This window comes from Pipra filicauda, unplaced genomic scaffold (assembly GCF_003945595.2).
Source record: "Pipra filicauda isolate LSUMZ 115617 unplaced genomic scaffold, ASM394559v2 scaffold423_size595307_pilon, whole genome shotgun sequence".
Classification (NCBI taxonomy): Eukaryota; Metazoa; Chordata; class Aves; order Passeriformes; family Pipridae; genus Pipra; species Pipra filicauda.
In genome coordinates this window covers 372,465-393,259 of record NW_024104558.1, presented here as the reverse complement: position 1 = coordinate 393,259, position 20,795 = coordinate 372,465, and the positions used below count along the sequence as shown (strand labels likewise).

Genomic DNA, 20,795 nt, shown 5'->3' with positions numbered 1-20,795 from the left:
TGCAGTGACCCAGCCGTGTGTGCTGGCAGCTGGCCTGGCTGTGCCATTCCAGGGCTCCCCTGGGAAGCCTGGTGAGCCTTTCCGTGGCCCCTCATTTTGGGAAAGCTCTGGGTGGTGGCACAGCTTTCCCTGTTCCCTCAGGAGTGGGGCTGGCTGTCAGCGCTGCAGCCTGGAACTCAGGTGCAGACTGTTTAACTCCAGCCCCTCGCAGGCATCCTCTGGGGCTGTCTGCAGCTCCACTCTGAAGAGGTTTTAAGACTGTGCTTTGTTTTAAGACTTTTGATCTCCCCTGGAAGCTCAGACTTCATCGGCCTCCTCAACTTCTAAAATTTATTGGGATTTGGTTCCAGCTGTGTAAGGCCACCGGTTGCTTTTTGGTCTGGATTTCTGCACTGGGAGCCAGCTGATGGGTCATCCTTTGGGACATCAGGGTATTTGGGATTATTTTTAGCCTGTCATTGGCAGTGATCTGCACTTGGAGCTGCGGAGTGTCAGGGGCTTTTCTCTTTTGTGCTCTCGAGAAGCTTTCCTTTCCCTTTCATCTGGATGCAGCTGTGTTTCCCTGCGCAGAGTACGGAGGGAAACCAGCTCCAAGGAGCCATCCCGAAGGTTTGTGGGGATCAGGAGCAGCATTGGCCCAGCCAGGGCTGCCCCAGGACACCCGGGCTCTGTTCTGAGAAGCACCACGGACCTGCTCCCTGACCTTCCCCAGCCACTTCCCTGCTCCAGCCGCTATTTTTTCCTCTCCTCCTTCCCCTCTTTTGTCTCGCCCGTTTAGCTGTAACCTCCTTCAGGCAGGAACATGGTGTGTGTACAAAGGACCCAGAACAATGTGCCCCAGATGGTTTGTACAAGTCCCTCCTCGGCAGCCACGAGGTTTCACTCCTCGGGAAAGGAATCTTTAAAAATACAGGTTTTCAGCGTTTTAGACTCGCAGATTTGGGCAGGAACTTCCCGAGCCTTGATATTTTGGTCCAAGTCACTGGTCTGAGACAAGGGGTAGCAGTAGAATTGCAGCCTTTTCTTCTTTTAAGAAAAAAAAAAACGACCAACAACTCCTCCCAGCCCCCAATCCATTTTTCTCACCTTCCTGTCTGCGGGGAAAAGCTTGTAAATGTGACTGGAGCAGCCCTGAACTGCTCAAAACCAGATGGCAAAGAAAAAGAACACAATATTTCAACAAAAACCCCCTCTTTGGGTTTCTGAAGGGGGGGTGGGTTTTCCCCCTTTATGGCACTTGCAGCGTTTCTGAGGTTCTGTTTCGGGGGTGCTGAAGCCACTTGCACTTGCCTGCAGTTTGTTTCCCTTGCAGGATCCTGGCTCAGAGCACTGGCCCTGCAAACACCCCAGGGCAGTGCTTATTTGCTTTAAGACCACAGCTTGCTTTGGAATTTCTTCTGCCAAACTTTAGGCCAATTCAGGGTTTGTTTTTTTTTTTCCTTATTCGTCCCCCTCCCTTCCAAAGAGAGAAGCAAGTTTTCTTAGTCTCATCTTGCATCAGATTTGATCCCAGGCCAAAAAATCCAGCGTAGAAGGTGCTTTCCTGAGGCTGCTTCGCCTCGGTCTGACCTTCTGCGTGAGGATTCCTGTGCAAAATGGAACGATGTGACATCAGTGTTATCTGGGGCATCTTCCCCGTGGGGGAGGACGGGGCAGGTCTGGGTCCCCGGTGCTCATCCAGAGGCTGCTGTGTTTTAACAAACACAGGTTTTGTTTGCTCCAGAGCTCTTGGGAGTCCTGGGATTTTCCCAAAAGTTCCTGTTTCTAATTAAGTTGCTCTCAGTTTTAAAGGCCAGAGATCCCTTTATGGCACGGGGTGGAAAACCTGAGCGGTCACTGACACCGCACAGAGGTGGGTCCTGCTTTTGTCCCGAGGTCCGGGGAGCCACTGTGTCTCCTTGGGATGTTAAAATAGATTCCTCCCAGCCCTTGGCTCATCCGTGGGGAGGCTGGTGGGCTGAGGGTGAGGGAGCATCACTTGCCGGGGACTGACTCACTCGGATGCGGTTCAGTGACTTCCTGCCGCTCTCACCGCTGGATTTGGGGAAGGGGGGATTGCAGGGTGGGGGTCTGGGCTGTGGCCTTGCTGGATGTTAACCTGGCCCGGCTGCCTCAAGCTGGGCTTTGGAGCCAGGCCCTTCCAGGAGGGCTGTTCCCAGGGCCGGGCTCGCTCTGAGCAGGAGCAGAGTCGTTAGTGCGGGCTGGGGGAGGACAGCACAGCCCCCAGAGCTGCAGCAAACAGGGCTGAACTCTGCCCTTCTGTCTCACCCCATTGTCTGACATTCCCCCGCAGAGGCCGGCCCGGAACTCTTCAAAGGAAATAATCCCAGCGCCGGGGCTGGAGCTCCCGGGGCTCTGCCTGTGCAAACAGTCTGGGCCTGGAGTCCCCCGGGGCTGAGCTCAAGCCCGGCTGAACTCCGGGCTGTGCATCCCCGGGATGCGGGGGCAGAGCCGTGCTCTGGGAGCGGGGAGCTGGCTGGGAATGGCTCCCGGTGTCCCTCTGGAAGGCTGGCCGAGGTGGGAGAGGCCTGAGGGCACCGCCGAGTGCCGAACCCGGGCGGAAATCCTTGGGGGAGCGAAGAATGAGCAGGATGTCACGTGCGGGGCCGAGCGCGCCCGGCCGGGGCAGAACAAAGCCAGGGGAGCCCCGCTCCTGCCGCTCCCACCCCGCTTCCTGCTGGCACGGGCTGGGAGCTGCCGCGGGAGGGGGAAGGGAAGGGCAGGGCAGGAGCTGGCCCACCTTCGGGGCGGCTGGAGGGCTCTGCCTGCCTGGTTCCCTCTGCTGGGTGTGCTGGGGGCAGCAGGGTGGTCCCCAGGTGGGACTGCTGTGCTCTGGGATGCTCCAGAGGTGTTGGCGTGTGTGGGAAGGGACGGGGCTCCCATCCCACGTGATGGCCCTGTTCCCCTATCCACGGACAGGCAGGTCCCACGGATGGGCTCTGTGGTCCCAGCACTCTGCCCCTTCAGAGCCTGCAGCTGCAGCCCCTCCTGGAGAGCGTGGTGGGCCCTGAGGAGGATTTGGTGTCAGGAGAGGGCTGGGAATGGGGGGCAGCCCCAGGGAGCAGCTCTCATGGACCCTCACACGGCCAGTCCTTCCCCCTGCTGAGCTCTGGCTTTGGTGTCTTCTCCCCCCCCCCGTTTCCCCCATGCACCCTTTAGCACAAGAAGCTTTTTTTTTTGTTATTAGTAGCTATTGAGAGCCAGTAAAAGTTTTAGAGGGTTTGGCCAAGCATCAGCGTGCTCATTTCCTGGAGCTGACACTGGAGGGGCGGGGGTTTGCTTGGATAACCCCCGGGGTTAACGTGAGCTGAGGCACTGGGGGCTCTTGGGGGGCATCGTGGGGGCTTTTAGTGGCATCACACGAGCCTGGAGAGGAGCAGAGGAAGGTGGTGAGGGAGAGAGTGGGGCTGGGAGGGAGGACAAGGAGGGGTGGGAGGCTGCCAGGGGTCAAGCTGGGAGCAAAACCAAAGCTGGTGAATAGTGTGGAGGGAAATGGGGACGTGGGGGGGGGGGGGTCTGTGTCTCTCTCAGTGCCCTCCCAGTGTGTGCCCACGACCTGCTTGATCCCCTCCATGTTTAGCTTCCTGACCATCCTTCCTGCCTCCCACACGGGCATCCCTGCGAGGAGGGACCTGCCCTGCCCCCAGGCAGCTCCTGTGGGAGTCCTGGAGGGAGGTGGGGAGAGCTCAGCTTCCTTTTGGGAACCCCAGCTCTGGAATGAGCAAGGGGCTGCACAGGGGGGTGTGTGCAGAGCCAGTGTCTTGGAATCATGGAATATTTGGCTTGGAAAGGACCTTTAAAGGTCCCCTCGTCCAAGCCCTGCCATGAGCAGAGCTGTGCACAGGAGAAGGAGCTCCCTGGTTTGGGGGGCTGAGCTGGGTGCTCCCGGTTTGGGGGGAATCCTGCTGGCAGCACAGGGCTTCCCACCAGCCTCCCTGGGAAGGCACCCAGCCCTGAGGCAGGGGAGGTGCTGCACCCCTGGGCACACAAGCTCCCAGGGCCATCGGGTGCTCGGGGTGAGTGTCACACTGGTGTTTGCCCAGGTGGCTGCCAGCAGCCCAAACATCCAGGTTGGTTGGTGAGAGCAGAGGAAGAGGCAGCAAGGGAGACCAGGAGCTCTCCAGGGAAGGGGGCAGGGTGTTGGAAGTCCTGGGTTGCTATTTGCCCCAGCCTGTTGGGTCCCAGAGTGTTGTGGGAGCCCCGAGCATGGTCATTCCACAGAAACCCGCTGCATCCTGGGCAGGGTCACTGGCAGGAAGGTCCCAGCCCACCACAGCGGGGCTGGTGCTGGGGGGAAGTGCTCTGACTCAGCTTGTCGTGGCCTCTGGACCCACAGGGACCCTCCCAGCCAGGTGAACATCCTCTTTTCCCTTCCTGGGAAGTCCCAGGCCTGACGTGGGCCCCATAACTTAGATTTACATGTGTCCTCTGCTCCTGGGGGCTCCTGCAGTCCCTGGCCTGGAGGGCCTTGGCTGCTGCCTCCAGAGGTCTCCAAACAGCCCCTGCCCATGGGGACATTGTTGTCCCCACATCACTCCCAACTGGCTCTGACAGGAGATGATCATCAAGCATTTCACCTCCAACCATGGCCAGGCTTTCATTTGTTTATTTATGGGCACCAGGCACTTTGTGATGGTCCTGATACCTACCCCAGCTCCTCCCACCCCTCGGCTGTGGCACTGTCGTCGTTGTGGGAATTTTTGGAGGGGCTCTGCAGAGCTGGGGGCAGGAGCCTGGAGCCCACAACCCTCTCTCTGTTGCCCTCAGCCTCCTCATAGTAACTGTTCTCCCTCTCCTTTTCCCCAGCTGGGAGCCCGAGGAGCCACGCTGGGAGGACCCTCTCCACAGGATGTTCTCTCCACCAAAGACCTCCCTGTGAGCGGCGATGATGACAGTCCCGGCGGGACCTCGGGAAGCACTAACATTTCAGTAGCCCTGCACCCTTGGGTGGCCGCCTTCCCCTCCTTCTCCGCCCCCCGCCCTCCCTCCGCCCCCCGGGATGGTGTATTAACCAAGAAGAGCCCTGCTTCTGTCCTCCTCGCCCACCCATTTTCGGCAGCTCTGGGATTTGTATGGCAGCAGCGTAACCGTGGAGAGGCCGGGGTATCACAAACTTATGGATTTTGATAAGAGAGGAGGGAAAGGGGAGCTGGAGGAAGGTAAAAGGATGTCCAAGACAGGTGGAGGAAGGAGCAGTCATGGAGGCCGGGGCGCTGGAACCAACTCGGGAGTGCTGATGGTGGGTCCCAACTTCCGCGTCGGCAAGAAGATCGGATGTGGCAACTTCGGGGAGCTCCGTCTAGGTGAGAAGGGTTGTCTTTGTCCTCCCTGTGTCTGCCTGTGCTGGCATTGCCCTGGCACCCACCTCCTGGGCTGGCGGTGGGAGGAGCTGGCACAGGCCCGTGGCACAGGCAGCCCGTGCTCCTGCAGAGGTTCCTCCTTCACACTGTGCCTGATCTCCAAGGCCCAGCCCAGCCCAAAGCACTGACCACAGAGGTGCTCCCCGTCTCCTCCCTGTGCCTGTGGCCCTCTGGGTTTGTCAAGGAGAGTGTTATGGTTCAGCCCTGGCTGTGGGAAGTGGTGGTGGCCCACACAGGTCTGGTGTCCCCCCAAATCCAGGAGCGCTCCACGAGGAATGTTTCGGGGAATACCACTGTGTGCTCACCAAATCTCACCCTGCTTGTGCCCAGGGTGGTGCCCTCCCACTGTGCCCAGGAGAGGGGATGTGGGGGTCTGAGGGTGTTCACTGTGCTGGGACAAACCTTGGGGAGGAGGGTCAGTGTTTTATCCTGGGTGAATTCTCCAGTTGTTGCAACTGGGTAGGAGACTCTCCTAAAACTCTACACAGGGCAGAGGAAGGGAGGAATGAAACCCAAGCACCTTCTGTGGTCATTTCCATTTTGAACCGTTTATCAGGAAACTCCTCAAGCAAACACCAGCTCGGAGGGTGGGGAGGTTGCTCCTCTCCCACGACTGGGAATGTCCCAGGAGGCTTTCAGCGAGCTGTTAACCCTTCACTTGGCATCAGGCAGCTGGGAGAGGCCTGGCAGTGCCAGGCACCACTGCTCAGCACAGCCTGGGTGTCTCCAGGAATGCACACTGGATGTGTGGATGGAGTCCCTGCCAGCCAGAGCCTTGTCCTTGGCTGTGAGTGCTTTGGGAAGGGGCTTGTGCCCTGGGAAGAGGGAAGAGGGCCAGTCCCTGGGAGCCTGTGACAGCCACAGGCCTTGTTGCTCCGTGGTAGTTTAAGCAGGGCCTTGCCAAGCCGAGCTCTGAGCTAAACCTGCCCTGCCTGTGCTCCCCAGGCGGGCTCTGGGCGTGCAGGAGCAGCCCTGGCTGGGCTGGGGCGAGTCCCCCCCTCGCTGTGCTGCCCAGGGGGAGTTCAGGGCAGCTCTCCCCAGTGTGACAGACTGGCTGGTGCCAGGCTGACCCGTCCTGTCCCCGAACTTCCCGATGGGATCACCCGTAATTGCAGAGCTGGGGAAAATGCCCTCTTTAAAATCCAGCCAGGCAGTTCCATGTTCCACACAGCAGCGTCTGTCTCTCCTGGTGTTGTGAGGAGCTCTGAGCCTTCCTCCAGACCTCATGGAAGGCTTGTGGAAGGAGAATTGTTTGGGAATTTCGCTGCTCCTTTCAGTTCCTGGGTGGGTCTGGACACTCCGCTGCTGGTGCCTCCCTGCATGGCTGGTAGGGAAGGGGGGGATCAAGGGCTCTGAGCCCTGCAGGGTCTACTTGTGTCCTTCCACCTCCTTTTCCCTGCTTGCCAGTGAGCATCTCACAGTGGATGTGTGGATCTGAGCTCTCTTCCAGGATCTTGCTCTGGGCAGGAGTCTGGAGCTGTGGCTGTTGCTTTGTGACCCCCACCTTGGCCTCCCCCATTTTCACTGAGAGGACACGAGTCCCACAGGGATCTGAGGGATGTCTGTGGAACTGGCAGTTGTGCTGCTCTGAGCAGAGCCACTGCAGGGCCCTGGGAGCAGTTGGGCTGGGCTTGCTCCTGGCTGGAGGGACGAGCAGGGAGCTCTTCCCCCAGGCACCGCAGCGGTCGATCTCACAGCGAGGGTTTGTCCTTGCCACCAGCAAGAGAAGCTTCCAGTCTCTTCACGTGGACTCCCTGCCCTGGCACACTCTGCAGGGCCTGCCCATAATGTGGTACAGCCTGAGCACAGGATCTCATCACGGCAGGGGAAGCCACAGCTATGTGGCCTTTCTCCTAAAATCACATCTCCCTTCCGTAGGTGTGCCTCCTCCTGCAGCAGGGCTCAGGAATGCTCCCAGGCCTTCACAGGGAGTAGGGATTCCTCCAGCTGCAGATGAATGGTGAGGGACCACAGGGATCCTGCTGTGAAGTGGTGGCATGAGCAGGGATGCTGTTGCTGGGCACTCAGTTCTCCCCTGGGAATGGAGGATTCCTCAGGGCAGGCTGGGTGTAGGGGCCAAACTGTAGCTCAGTGTTGAAAAGGTCCCAGATCTTCTCTGGACTTTTTCCTTCCTTACCAAAAGCCAGGAGATCTTGCAAAAACATGCATGGAGGTGACTGCTGCAGCTCCCAGCAGGGGGGGTGGAGGAAGGGGATGTTGTCTTCCTAAAACAAGGTACCACTTTGCCCAATTTCACCACCACCCTGAGAGGCACGTGGTGATCTGTCCTTATGGTGCCTCAGCTCAGCTGCCCAGTTGAGTCAGGTGTCCTCCCAGGCACAGAGGTGTCCAAAATCAAAAGTGATTTGTTTAAAGATTAAATATTAAAAAAAAAAAAAAAGTGGCATAAGGCATTTGTGGGGAGCCAGAAGGGGAATGACGTGTGCGGGAGTTGTGGCTGCCAGGGCTGTGCTGTGGATCCTGCCTCTCCACGTTCCTGCTGGCCTTGGCAGCCTGGGCAAGGCACAGACCTGGTGCCAGTCCCTGTCCCAGTGCAGCAGCACTGCTGGCCAGTTCCTCACTGGAGCAGCATGGCTGGAGAGCTGGGCTGGGGGCTGCAGTGATGGTGCTGCCCCAGCCCTCTGGGACAGGGGGACAGGTTTAGGTCGTGCAGCTGCTGAGTCCTGTTCCCTGCTGATGTCCTTGTGCTTCACCCCGAGCTGCTGTGGTCCCTGTCAGCCTCCAGCTGTGGTCCAGTGCCAGCCCAGCTCCTCCTGGGCCTTTCCAATCCCATCCCTGGGCAGTGCCCGCCACCTGCAGCCCCCTGAGCTCCCCTGTGCCCACAGCCAGCCCACCCCTGTGCTGGGGTGGGGTGCTGCCCTCTGAAACACAGGGCAGCAGGAAGCTGGTGACAGCAGGGCGACAGGAGCGTGGCTGGTGGCTCGTGTGCCCTGGCACTGGGTCCTGCAGCCCTCGGCCCCTGCCAGCTCCTGTGCCCAGGCCAGGCACGTGCTGCTCCCAGCGAGGGTTTGTTGGAGCAGCTGCTCAGGGGGGCTTTGGGCTGGGCTGGGGTAAGGGGAGAGGAGGAAAACTCAAGCATTAACGAGGAAGGTCAAAAATGAGCCCAGAGCACCTGGGTGCTGTGCAGGCCCCTTCCCTGAGCTCTGCCTGCTGCTGAGCTGGCTCAGAGCTGTCGTTAGTCCTGCTGTTAGTCCTGCCTGGGCTGGGCAGGGGGCTCCCTGCTGACCCCCTCCTGAGCCTGGCCCGAGGCCAGTGCCTGGCCAGGCTGTGCCATGGAGCTGCCCCGGGGCAGCCTCAGCCCAGAGTGGGGTGCAGGGAGGGATGGGGACCTGGCAGCAGCTGCTGCTTCTGTTCTTACTGCAGTAAACTCCTGCAAATGTGCTTTTTGCAGGTTTTTTGGTCCCACCCCTCTCCCCCAGCCCACTGCTTGCATTTCTACTGGCAGCTTGGAACCACAGCAGCTGTTTTCCTTTGAAGTTAAAGGCTGGAAATTAATTTATTTTTTAAAGTAAACCCAGGATTTTGGAGGAAAGAACACGGGGGGTGGGTCTGTGTGTGGTGTATGAGCCAGGGGCACGTCACTGCTGAAGGGTCTGGGGACATTCCCAACTCTCCTGAACTCTGGCTCTCGGGCCTGTCCTGCAGCATCCCAGCTACTCACGGGGGCCACAAAAGGTACCTTCAAAAACCATGACTGGGTCAGTGCCCTGCCCGTGACACCCTGCTGTCCTGGGCCCTGCAGAGCCCTCCCTCCAAACTCCCTCCAAGGGCTCAGCCTCCCAGAGCCACAGGCCCAGCACACACTGGGGGTGGGTCACGGGTGTCTTTGGAGGGGGCTCAGGCACTCCCTGCCTGCTGCTCCTGCCTCCCTTGCCAGTGGCTCACTCTTGGTTTTCCTCCTGGTCGTTCAGAGCCTCCTCTAGAGGAAGGTCAAGCTCTGAAATAGGTCTGGGTTTATTTCTGATGGTGTTAAACCCCTGGTGCTCCGAGGAGCTGTCACTGCTCGGCCTGAGGCAGCTCTGGCAGTGCTGGGCTGGGCCTGGCTGCCTTATCCAGTGCTCCTCTTCCACATCTCCTGGCACTGGGGAAGCCAAATTCCTGTCCCAGTGCCCAGCTGTGCCCAGCACAGCTCTGTGCTGCTGCTGCTGCTGCTGCTGCAGGGCTGTGGCACGAAGGGTCCCAGCAAGGGCACTGCGGTGACACGATGGAGGGGCAGTGCCAGGCAGAGCACTCACTGCTGCTCACTGTTCCCCTTGTGACAGGAAGGACATGGAAGTGCTGGAGCGTGTGCAGGGAAGGGAACGGAGCTGGGGAAGGGGCTGGAGCAGCAGGAGCAGCTGAGGGAGCTGGGGGGGCTCAGCCTGGAGAAAAGGAGGCTCAGGGGGGACCTTCTGGCTCTGCAACCCCCTGACAGGGAGCTGGGGGGGGTCAGGCTCTGCTCCCAGGGACAGGATGAGAGGGAATGGCCTCAAGCTGTGTCAGGGGAGGTTTAGGTTGGAGATTAGGGAATATTTCTTCTCTGGAAGGGTTGTGAGATGTTGGAACAGACTGCCCGGGGCAGTGGTGGAGTCACCATCCCTGGAATTGTTCAGAAAGCGTGGATGTGGCACTTGAGGACACGGGTTAGTGGTGAACGTGGTGGTGGTGCTGAGAGTTGGACTTGATGACCTTAGAGGGCTTTTCCCTTCCTGATGATTCCACGATTCCATGACTCCAGGCTGCCTGGATGGGGCCTGGCTGGGAGCAGTGCAGAGCTCAGCTCCTGCTGGGGCTGCCCTGATATGCAGGAGCAGGTGCTGGAGCCCAGTGCTGCCAAACCCCTTCGGAGGGGACAGCAAAGCCACCTCTGGTGTTGAAGCACAACACAGGCCCTGGCCGGGCTCCGCTGGCCTTGGCTCCGCTCTGCTCCACGCCGTGTCCTGCAGCTGCTGGCAGCTGGATTCGGAGGCACCTCCAGCCCTGAGCAGGGCAAAGGCCTCTGCAACGCAAATATTTGCTTTCTGCCGCCCATCTCGACACTTTTCTCTTCTGTTTCCTTTCAGAAGCACCTTTTGTGCTGTCAGTCCTGCAGCTCTGCCTGACTGAGGCCTCCCGGGTGCTCCCGAGGGTTCCACATTTTGGGTGTCAAAGTGACCCCGTTGTGAGCACTGGGCAGTGTGGGAGCTGCCTCAGGAGCTCCAGTGGGGAATTCCCTGGCGTGGAAGGACCCTGCATTCCTGCCTCCTTGCTCTCTTGCTTTTTCTTTCCTGGTTTTTTAATTCTTACGACAGGCTGGTTGTGCTCTCTGTGCCTTCCTTTAGCTGGGGAAGGGGGTGGTTTGACAGTCTGTGCTCCCCAGTTTGTCCATCAGCTGTGTCCAGGCCTCCTGAGCATTACAGGAGGGGATGAACCAGGGGGGTATCAGATGATTTGGGCTCAGTTTTGGGGCTGGGAGAATACTACCAGCTCCCAGAGCAGTTTTGTGGGTGGTTTTCTGTGCCAGTGAGCCACGGAGGAGGGGACAGTGTGGTGGGGACAGGACAGATGACACCTGGCAGGGACAGGGTGGAGCTCTCCCATCCCAGCCCTGCTGGGGATGCTCCTGCCTCCATCCCTTCTCCCACCCTGCTGTGCTGAGCTCTTTTGCAGGTATCCTGACATTTTTTTCTCCTCCATAATTTTTCCCCCTTCAGACCCAGCCTTCCCTCAGGGAAAATCCAGAGTTTTCTGGTTGCACGTTCTGCCCTGAAGGCAGCAGTCATTCTGTTGGACTGCAGGGCCCTGTGGGCTCTCTGGAGCCATTCACAGGCCTGGGAGATGTCCTACCTCCTCCCCAGGAAATGCCAGTCCATGATGGGCCAAACCCCCTGGATCTGACACAGGCTGTGCCCGCCAGATGTTCCTCCCTCCCGAATCACCCACTCCCTCACCGCTCTGAAGGGATTTGGTTTATGCAGAGGCAGGAGACAAAGTGGCTTGGCAGAGGTCCCCTGGGATGGGAGAGGGTCAGGGAGGCAGCAGGACTGAGCCCCTCCTTGGCTGCAGAGCCCATCCCTGGGAGGAGTCACTCCATTAATATCTCCCATTCATCCCTCTTCCCGTAATCCTGCCGCCGACTCTGGCGCTCAGCAGCTGGCTCTGATGTCACCCGGCGAGGATTTATTGCTGCTTCAGGTGGAGAGCAGCAGTCAGAGCAGATGAAATCTTATGCCAGGAGGAGCTTGTTCCCTAAGCAAATTGCTTGGAGAAAATCTGAGGAGACAGATGCAGCTCCATCAGATAGGCAGGGATCGCGTGTCTGCTGGCTCCGAAGGGAACCTGCTGCCGTTAACTCCCACCTCCCCGGGAGGAAACACTCGGATCTGCTCCTGCAAACCTCTCATCTTTGCCTTTTTGGGCCTGGGCAGAGGTTGTACTGACACTGCCCAGGTGTGACTCTTTCTCAGGCACCCCTGGAGGATGTGCAGGCGCTGTGAGCTCAACCTTCCTGAGGTTACGGGTGTGAAAAGGTGCAGAGTGGAGCTCTCCAAGGGGTCACATACAGGGTGCTGCCCCTTCAGCTCCCCTGGGCACTCAGAGCCAGGATCCTGACCCTCCTTGCAGCTCCTCCTGCAGTCTGGGTCACACCATGGATCTGCTGCTGCTGCTTCCCCTGCACCCTCGGGCAGGTGGGAGCATCCCCAGGGATGAGGTTGATCCACACACGTGTGTGCACACACACACATGCACACACGTGTGTGCCATCCCCAGGAGCGACTCCAGCCCTGGGGAGGAGATTTCCAGCTGCCTGCAGTGCCCTCAGACCACTACCAGGTGCTCCTGGGGGTCCTTCCTCCTGGCCACCCACAGCCCAGTGTCCCCTGGCTCTGGCCACCCCTCCTGGAGCCCCTCTCCATGAGGGGAGAAGCACCAAGTCCCAGCCTTGTTCCTGCCTTGCCCAGTCACATCCCTGCAGGCCCGGACTGGGATGCTGCCCCCTCCCAGCATCCTTGGCTCTGGCCCCCAGCATCCTGCCCATCCCAGAGGAATCCACATACCCCACCTGGGAGTGATAACCAGGCGTGTTGCAACTCCCCACAGTGGGTTCTGCTCCCACTCGTGCCTCAAGGCCTGTGCAGGTGTTGTGGGAGCTGCTGAACCTGTTCAGGATGTTTTTGAGCCCGTGATCCCTCAGGGGCTGTGGTGGGGGTGGTGCAGGGACTGCTTTCCATTGCCTTCTCCTGTGTCTCCCTGCAGGAAAGAACCTCTACACCAACGAATACGTAGCGATCAAATTGGTGAGTGGCTGTCGAGGGGGGTGTTGGCCATGGGGAAGGAGGTTGCTGCCCCTCCCCAGGAGTTGGGGAGGGTGGAGAGAGGGGGTTGGGGTGTGGTGGATGGGAGCAGGAGCGGGTTGGGATGTGGTGGATGGGAGGCTGCGGGGGAGCTCCGCTCACCACTCGGAATCCAGGGCAGGCTGGGAACACACGTCATTGCAGGTGGGGTGATCTGGGGCTGGGGAGGGAGGAGCTGAGGCTTCTCCTCTCCCAGCCCTGCCCATGGCCTGTGCTGTGCTCAGCCAGTGGCAGCAGCAGAGGGACCTCAGGGAGGAGTGTTCCCACTGGTACCTGCTCCCATTCATGGCTACCCCAGCATCCAGATCTCTCTGTCCCGGGTGGATCTGGCTCCCATATGGGCTGATTTTCTCTCATTATCCCCTGTGGCTTCATCTCTGTTTTGTACTGGTTGTTCTCAACCCCAAATGCTGAGTCCAGCTGCTGCCTGCATGTGAAGGAGGTGTCTGACAGCCAGGCCCCCTAAACACCCTGCCCCCTAATTAACTGTTCTCCTTCTCTCCTCCAAGGAACCCATAAAGTCCCGGGCCCCCCAGCTGCACCTGGAGTATCGGTTCTACAAACAGCTTGGCAATGCAGGTATGGGGCTGGGCTGTGGGGTCCTGCCTGCCAGGGACCCTGCTGGGAGAGGGGCTTCCCCTAAATGTGACTCTGCAACTTTGCTCCCAGCCTGAGCAGCTCCTGCCCATCTGCTCGGCGGGGAGGGGCTGGTTTTACACAGAGTCTAATCTTTGATCTCTTTGATTTAGTTCTCCCCCCCATCCCCGCAGCAGAGTCAGGGATGCAGATGGAGCTGCCTCCAGGGGCAGAGCCAGGCTGTCTGCAGCAGGAGGGAGGGCAGTGTGGGGCCGTCCCCCCTCTGCAGCGACGCCCCTGCCTGGCACAGCAGGGCCCTGTTGCAGCCCCACACAGCCCCTGCTCCATGTCTTGCAGAAGGAATTCCTCAGGTTTACTACTTTGGCCCCTGTGGGAAGTACAACGCCATGGTGTTGGAGCTGCTGGGCCCCAGCCTGGAAGATCTCTTTGATCTGTGCGATCGCACCTTCACGCTCAAGACTGTCCTGATGATCGCGATCCAGCTGGTGAGCAGCTCCTCCTGCTCCTCCCTGGGGCGCTCCTGGCTGCCTGGGGGGACCAGGTGGTGGGGGTGGGCACGGGGGACACCCCATGGGGAGCTGGAGGGAGGAGGGGTGAGCCAGTGCCAGGCAGGTCACAGGAGGCATATCCCAGACCACTCCTCCCATTCCTCACCCCTCCCTGGCGAAGGAGGGCTCTCCTCAGCCCAGCACAGCCCCCTCTGAGCATCTCCCTGTGTGTCCAAGGTGCAGCTGGGCTGGGGTTGTCTCCCAGGGTGGGAGGACCCGATGTTCCCCTGCTTGCATCCTATGGGGATGGTCAAGCCGGGGGGAGCAGGGCAGCTGGCTGGGGCAAGGTGACCAGAGCAGGGTGCAGGGGTGTGTGCAGGACACAGGGGGTGTCTGTGCCCTAGCACTGACACCTCCCTGTGCCCCAGATCACACGGATGGAGTATGTCCACACCAAAAGCCTGATCTACAGAGACGTGAAGCCGGAGAACTTCCTGGTGGGGCGGCCGGGCAGCAAGCGGCAGCACACCATCCACATCATCGATTTTGGCCTGGCCAAAGAGTACATTGACCCCGAGACCAAAAAACACATCCCCTACCGAGAGCACAAGAGCCTGACAGGGACAGCACGTTACATGAGCATCAACACCCACCTCGGGAAAGGTGTGTTGGGCACCGGGCAGCCTTTCCTCTGGCAGAGGGGGAGGGACTGCAAGGAATGAGATCCGCCCTGTCAGAGGTGGGGCTGGGCACAAACTGCCTCTCCGGCTCTTCAGGGTGTTGGTAGGACCTTTGGGGTGCTGCAGGGTCTGGGAGGGACAGGGACAGTGTCTGTAGTGGGAACATGCCTGTGTCTCTCTTTCTCTGTGCAGAACAAAGCCGCAGGGACGACCTGGAAGCATTAGGGCACATGTTTATGTACTTCCTCCGTGGGAGCCTTCCTTGGCAAGGCCTCAAGGTAACTGCCAGCTCCTGATGCCTGTGGGTCTGGCCCTGTGCTGGCATGGGGGGGGAAGCTTTGGCCCTCAGGGTGTTGGAGGGTTGGCACTTCACCAGATCTGAGCTCCGTGCCAGGCCCTTGCTGTGCTGAGCAGCTGTAGGGTCCGTGTCCCCCCACTTTGGGGGGGTCCCAGCTGCTCTCACAGTGGCTCTTCTGGAACTGCACTCCCTGGTGGTTGTCCCCCAGACTTTCCCTGGTGAGGGAATTCCCTGGGAATGAGCTCTGCCTGTCACCTGGGAAAGGGTGACCCAGAAACCATCTGTGGTCTGGTTGCCCCCAGTGCCTCCCCTCCCTGACATGACCCTCCCTGTCCCGCCAGGCCGACACGCTGAAGGAGAGGTACCAGAAGATCGGCGACACCAAACGAGCCACCCCGGTGGAGGTGCTCTGTGAGAACTTCCCAGGTGAGAGCCCTGCCCTGCCTGGCCCTGTCCCCAGCCCTGTGCCAGCCCCTGACCCCCTGTCCCCGCAGAGGAGATGGCCACGTACCTGCGCTACGTGCGGCGGCTGGATTTCTTCGAGAAGCCCGACTACGACTACCTGAGGAAGCTCTTCACGGACCTGTTCGAGAGGAACGGTTACGTGTTCGACTACGAATACGACTGGGCAGGGAAGCCTCTGGTGAGTGGGGAGGGGCTGGGCGGGACAGAGGGCACCCCAGGGGGCAGCGGGGTCGGAGCGAGCAGCCAGGGAGGATGCAGGTCCCGGCCGTCCCCTGTGCCCGAGGGATCGGCTCCATCCATCCTCACCACTCACCAGCTCCAGGCTGGGGCTGTTGTGCCAACGGGTCAGAGCTGTGACGCAGGGATGGGAGGCTCCTGGAGCCAAGGGGACCCCAGCAGCCAGGCTGGCACCTCACTTTCTGCCATGGGCACCCTCCGTGGGCTCACTGCAGCCAGATAGCACACGAGGAGCCATTGAGGCAGGGGTGGGGACTGGGGTCAGGCCCTGGTTCTGGGGGGTTTGTGTGGGGGCAGAGGTGGGATCAGGGTGCAGGGCAGCGGGAGGGCTCCGTGCTGGCACTGACGTTGTCCCTGTGTCCCCAGCCCACGCCCATTGGCACGATGCACAGCGAGGTGCAGGTGCAGCCCCCGAACAGAGACAAAGCACAGCCACACACCAAACACCAGGTGAGCTGGGGCACGGCCGGGGCACGGCGACCACGGGCTCGGGCAGCCTGGGCTGTGGCTCCGTGGGCACGGAGGAGCCCGGGCTGGAGCAGGGACTGGACGTTCCTTTTCCCCCAGTGCTGTCTGTGGAGAGTTCCCCAGCACAGCGCGGGGTCTGTGGCTCGTGGGGGCCCGGGGCAGTGTCCCCATGGCCTGGCAGAGGCAGGAGGAAGCACCGTGGGGGCTGTGGCAGGGCCAGGGGGTGCCAGGCCTGGGCTTCAGCCACTAAGCTGCAGGGTCAGCCCGGGGTGATGGGTGAGGGATTGGTCCAGGCTGAGGACCTGTGTCCCCAGCGCCATGTCCCCGTGGGGGTAACTCGCTGCTCTGCTTGTGGTGCCACTTCCATTGATGGGATGGTGACAGGGACAAGGGAGGGCAGGACTGGTGGGACAGCCTGGCAGCGTTTTGCCCCGTGCTGGGGCTGCCTCTGCCCAGGGCACAGGGAGCTGAGGTGGGGGCAGCCCAGGGCAGGGATCAGGCAGAGCTGTGCCAGCAGCTCCTGCCTGGGTCGCTGTGGGGAAGGGGCTGCACTGCCCAGCCCTTCTCTGGGGCCAGTGCCATGGCCTGTCCTGCCCTGGTGCAGGACACACAACTCTGGGAATGCTGGCACCCAGAGCAAACCTCGTGCTTCCCAGACCCTGATCCTTTTGAACCTCCATGAGGAGCAGAGGTCCTGCAAAGGGGCTGGAGCCGGGGGTGCAGCTCCCTGTGCTCCCCACCCACACCCCGGCCCAGCAGTGCCCCTGGAGCATCCCGGCTGCTCCCAGAGCCTGGCACAGCCCTGGCTCTCACTGGCCAGGGGCTGCGAATCGCTTCCTTAGGGAGAGGGAAACATCTTCAAATCACCTCTGGCTCATTCGTGGGAACTCGCTCCCAGTAAGGTCTGCTCTCTCCAGCACCACGTTTGGCATCCCTTCTCCGGAGCGCTGGAAGAGCAAAGCACAGAACTCCTGGAGCACGGGAGCAGTGTCCAGCCTGGGGACACAGGGTGTCCCCACAGCCTTGGGGCCGTGCCCTGTTCACCAGGGGAGCGTTTGGCTGTGAGAGCAGCCGAGCATCCCCTGCCCTGGAGGAGCAGCACCCTTTGCTCCACATCGGCCCCACCCAGCTCCGCGTCGTTCTGGGGACATGGAGAGCGGCTGTGGCACCGCCTGGGCCCGGCTCTGCCGCCCCAGCCCGCTCCCAGACACGGGGCTGGCCCTGCTCTGCCCTGCCTGGGGTGGCTGTGAGGGGTGGCAGGGGGACACAGCCCCCGGTGTCACCGCAGGGACCTCTCTGGGAGCCGCCGGGTCGGTGCTGCCCCGGGCGCCCTCCGCAACCACAAACCCGAGCTGCCCCGGTCATGGTTTTGCTTTTGCATGTCTTATTTTCTCAACTCCCTTTTTGCCACTTTTCCCGCTCCTTCCCCTCCACTCCTCCCTTCTCTTCCCCATTCTTCCTCTTTTTCTTTTGTTTTCTTTTCATTCTGTTCCTCCTGCCTGTTGCGAGCAGCCGCCCGAGGGGACGGAGTTGTGGGATCCTCAGGCCGGTGGGCAGCCTGCCGAGGAGCCTGTGGGAGCTCACCTGGCAGCCGGCAGGCTCGGGGGGTCCGTCCAGGTACATAAACCACGCGCCGAGGGCAGGGGCGGGCGCGGGAGGGAGCGGAGCCACCCGGGATCAGCCCCGCTCCCCCGCCCCGAGGCCACGCCTCATCCCGGGCTCCTGCCTCATCCCGGGCTCCTGCCTCATCCCGGGCTCCTGCCTCATCCCGGGCTCCTGCCTCGGCTGCAGCACGTGCTGCCTGTCCCCAGTGTGTGACGTGAGGGTCACAGTTCGCAGACGAGGCTGGTGCTGCTTCCCGGGGGCTGCCAGGCTCCCTTGGTGCTGCTGAGGGGACTCGGAGGGCAGTTGGAGATGGATGGATGGATGGAGTGCTGGCTCTGCCACACAGCAGTGTGGCAGCTGGGGGGGCATCACTCTGCCCTCAGTGCCGCTCGTCCCAGCAGTGCCCGACGAGCAGGGCACCTCCCTGAGTGGAGCGCCGGCTCCGACCCTGCTTCTCCTCCCTTCCCGGGCGCTCCCTGGCCGCGCGTCCCCGCCTCCGTCCCGCACTCGCGCCGTCAGCCCCGTGCTCTCCGCCCTCGCAGCCTCCCGCCCGCTGCCGCTCTGCCCCCCCGGGCCTGGGGGTCCATTCCCGCATGGATGGTGGGACATCCATGTGCCGAGTCCCCCCGGCCAGGCCTGCGCTGCTCCCTCCGTCTCTGCTTCCGTCCCCGCCGCTGTTGCTCGTTCCCGCTGCTCCGCGGTGATGCTGGTGCTCGGTCCGGCTGGGGCCCTCCTGCCGTCGCGGGGCCGGGCAGTCCGGGGGGAGCCGAGGGACCTGCCCCCCTCGGGCTCTGCCCGGCTCCTCCTGTCCCTCCCGTCCCTCCCCTCCGCTGCTCCCACTCCCGCCCCGCAAACCCTCCTGCCGAGCTCCGCCTGCGCCCGGCGCTGCGGGGAAAGGGGGAGGACACCCTCGGGGGTCTCCGCGCTGGTTTTGGGGGGCTGTATCCTGACGTGGCCCTGCTGGCTGGGCACTGGCTGTCGGGTGGCAGCTCCTCCGTGGCTCTGGGAGAGGCCGAGACCCTCGGTGGGGCCGAGCAGCTTGGGGAGCCTCCCTGTGCATCCCCAGGGAGCTCCTGCCTTTGCCTGCGGGCAGCGGGCGCAGGAAGGGAGTTCAGGCACCTCCCAGTTGCCTGTGCCGGCCCTGTCCTTGCTTTGGTGGCTCGGATGTGCCCCCGAGCCTGGCACTCGCCCGACCCTGCTGCCCTGGCGAGCGGGCAGGAGCTCAGGGACCCCTCGGGGTGGGCACCGGGCTGGGTCCTGCAGACCCGGCGGTGCCGGCTCTCGGGGCCGGGGAGCAGGAGCCGTGTCCGGTTGCTCAGCCGTGGGAAGGTCTCCTTGGAGCTCATGGCTTCCCCGGGCTGTGTCTCCTGCACACGCCGGAGCTGCCGGCAAGCCCCTCTCCCGGTGGGATATGCGGGGGCTCCCCGGAGCCGGGATCCTCCCGGAGGCGCTGGGGTCAGACCTCTCGGTGTTGGTGCTGTGGGGGGGGCTCAGCACCGAGACTGAGCGCTGTGGTCTGGGCCAGGGCACCATCCTGTGCCTGCAGGGATTTCGGTGCTCCCGGGGAGAGCCCGGGGGTCTCCTGGGCTGCCCCCCCGCCGCGGGGAGGGGACGGGGCTGCAAACCCCGGGCTGCCCCCGCTGACACTCGTCTGTCCCCAGGTGATGAGCTCCACTAACGGAGAGCTGAACACAGACGACCCGACGGCAGGACACTCGAACGCCCCCATCACAGCCCCCACCGAGGTGGAGGTGACAGACGATACAAAGTAAGGCCCGGCCCCGCTGCCCCTCCCCGCAGTGCCTTGTCCTGTGCCCTCCGGGGAGGAACAGCCCAGCTGTCCCCCGGCACCCCCGAGGGGGGTCCCTGCAGGGCCACCCCACCCGGCCCTTCCCACCTGCTCCTGCAGAGGGGCTGCCCGGATCTGGGCTGCTCCTTCTCTGGAGCCCCTGGCTCTGGCCACATGGCTGGCACAGGATGCCATGGCCAGTGTCATTCCCCTGGTTGGTGCCACTTGCTGTGAAAGGTGTCACTTGCCGTGGCCATCGTGGTGTCCCCAGTCCAGCCCCTGCCATGTACCGAGGGCACTTCCCAGAGCAGCTCTGCCCACGTGGGGGTCTCTCCAAGACACCGAGGGGTCTCTGTGCCCCCTGACCACGGGGGTGCCGCGCCCTCTGTGCCCAACCCAGGCTCTGACAGGTCCCTCTGTCCCCAGGTGCTGCTGTTTCTTCAAGAGAAGAAAGAGGAAAACCACCAAGCGTCGCAAGTGAGCCGGGGCCGGGCGGAGCCGCGACGGCTCCTCTCCCTCTGGCCGTGGCTGGATGTTGACCCGCGGAGCCGGCGGCCCCTCGGGCTGGACGGGGACGGGGGGGCCGGGCCGGACGGGCTCCCCCAGCGCCCCACGCGCAGCTGGGGAGCGGGGCCTCCCCAAACTGCTTGTCCTTTCCTCCGCCACCCGCCCGGCGCGTGGCCGTTTACTCGAACCAAGCCCAACTTCGCTGAAGTTCCTGCGTCCGTCAAACAGAAAAAAAAAAGGAAGGAAAAAAAGGAAACCGAAACAAATCCACGGCGTCACTTGCTTTGAGTCTATAACTAGTCTGAAATGGGGATCAACTACAGACTCTGACCCGTCGCTGTCAGAAGAAGACGAAGACAATTTCGAGAGCAGTGGGCTAAGGAGGAATTTTTTTTTTCTGTTGCTTCTTTGTCTCTTAAGTTAATTTAAAGTGAGTCTCGGTGCAGAGTGCTGAGTCGTCAGTCTTTGACCGTCATCTTCAGTGTTACCGAATTCTGCTCTTCCCTCGGGCCCCCGCCCCGCGCCCCCCGCCGGGTCCCCCCTCGGTCAGGCCGTCGGTGACAGCGGTTCGGGCTCCGCCCGGCGAGGGGGAGCCGGGGCCGCGCGGGGCGGGGAGAGGAAACGCGTTTACAGTTCATTTACGATGCACTTTTGTGAGCAATACAGGCGCCGTCCGGGCCCGCCGGGAGCGGGTCGGAGACTCCCGGGGGCTGGGGGGACACAGGGACAGGGACGGCCGAGACCAAAGGGACCCACGAATGGCGGTGGCAGAGCAGGGAGGGGAAGCGGAGCAGCCTCGCGTGTGGCGCTGCCGTGTCTGGGGGCTGGATGTCGGAGGGGTGGGCAGGGGCAGCGTTGGTTTTTACAGTCCGAGCCCCCCGAGGCCCCGCGGTCGGGGCTGGAGGCACGTGGTGAGCGCCGGGCAGTGAAGGGCAGCGGGGTGTCCCAGCTCTGCCAGCGTGGAATT

The 20,795-nt window shown here is 61.8% G+C and overlaps 1 protein-coding gene across 4 annotated transcripts in view; it reads left to right on the top strand.

Annotated features, from left to right (window-relative positions):
* The window catches only part of CSNK1G2 (casein kinase 1 gamma 2), a 42,991-nt gene extending 22,716 nt beyond the window's left edge, over nucleotides 1-20,275 (top strand). Inside the window, exons 2-13 of one of the 4 annotated variants that reach the window (XM_039385620.1) lie at nucleotides 4,807-5,303; nucleotides 12,597-12,637; nucleotides 13,204-13,273; nucleotides 13,628-13,776; nucleotides 14,208-14,442; nucleotides 14,652-14,737; nucleotides 15,099-15,183; nucleotides 15,252-15,400; nucleotides 15,826-15,909; nucleotides 17,440-17,544; nucleotides 19,194-19,300; nucleotides 19,748-20,275. In XM_039385620.1, coding sequence (XP_039241554.1) covers nucleotides 5,117-5,303; nucleotides 12,597-12,637; nucleotides 13,204-13,273; nucleotides 13,628-13,776; nucleotides 14,208-14,442; nucleotides 14,652-14,737; nucleotides 15,099-15,183; nucleotides 15,252-15,400; nucleotides 15,826-15,909; nucleotides 17,440-17,544; nucleotides 19,194-19,300; nucleotides 19,748-19,802 — 1,353 coding nt within the window. In that variant the 5' untranslated portion in view covers nucleotides 4,807-5,116 and the 3' untranslated portion in view covers nucleotides 19,803-20,275. Of the gene's footprint in view, nucleotides 1-4,806; nucleotides 5,304-7,251; nucleotides 7,321-12,596; nucleotides 12,638-13,203; nucleotides 13,274-13,627; nucleotides 13,777-14,207; nucleotides 14,443-14,651; nucleotides 14,738-15,098; nucleotides 15,184-15,251; nucleotides 15,401-15,825; nucleotides 15,910-17,439; nucleotides 17,849-19,193; nucleotides 19,301-19,747 lie in introns of those variants that run through there. The other 3 variants (XM_039385618.1, XM_039385617.1, XM_039385619.1) reach the window with 3 other exon arrangements.
* Nucleotides 20,276-20,795: the final 520 nt, after the last annotated feature.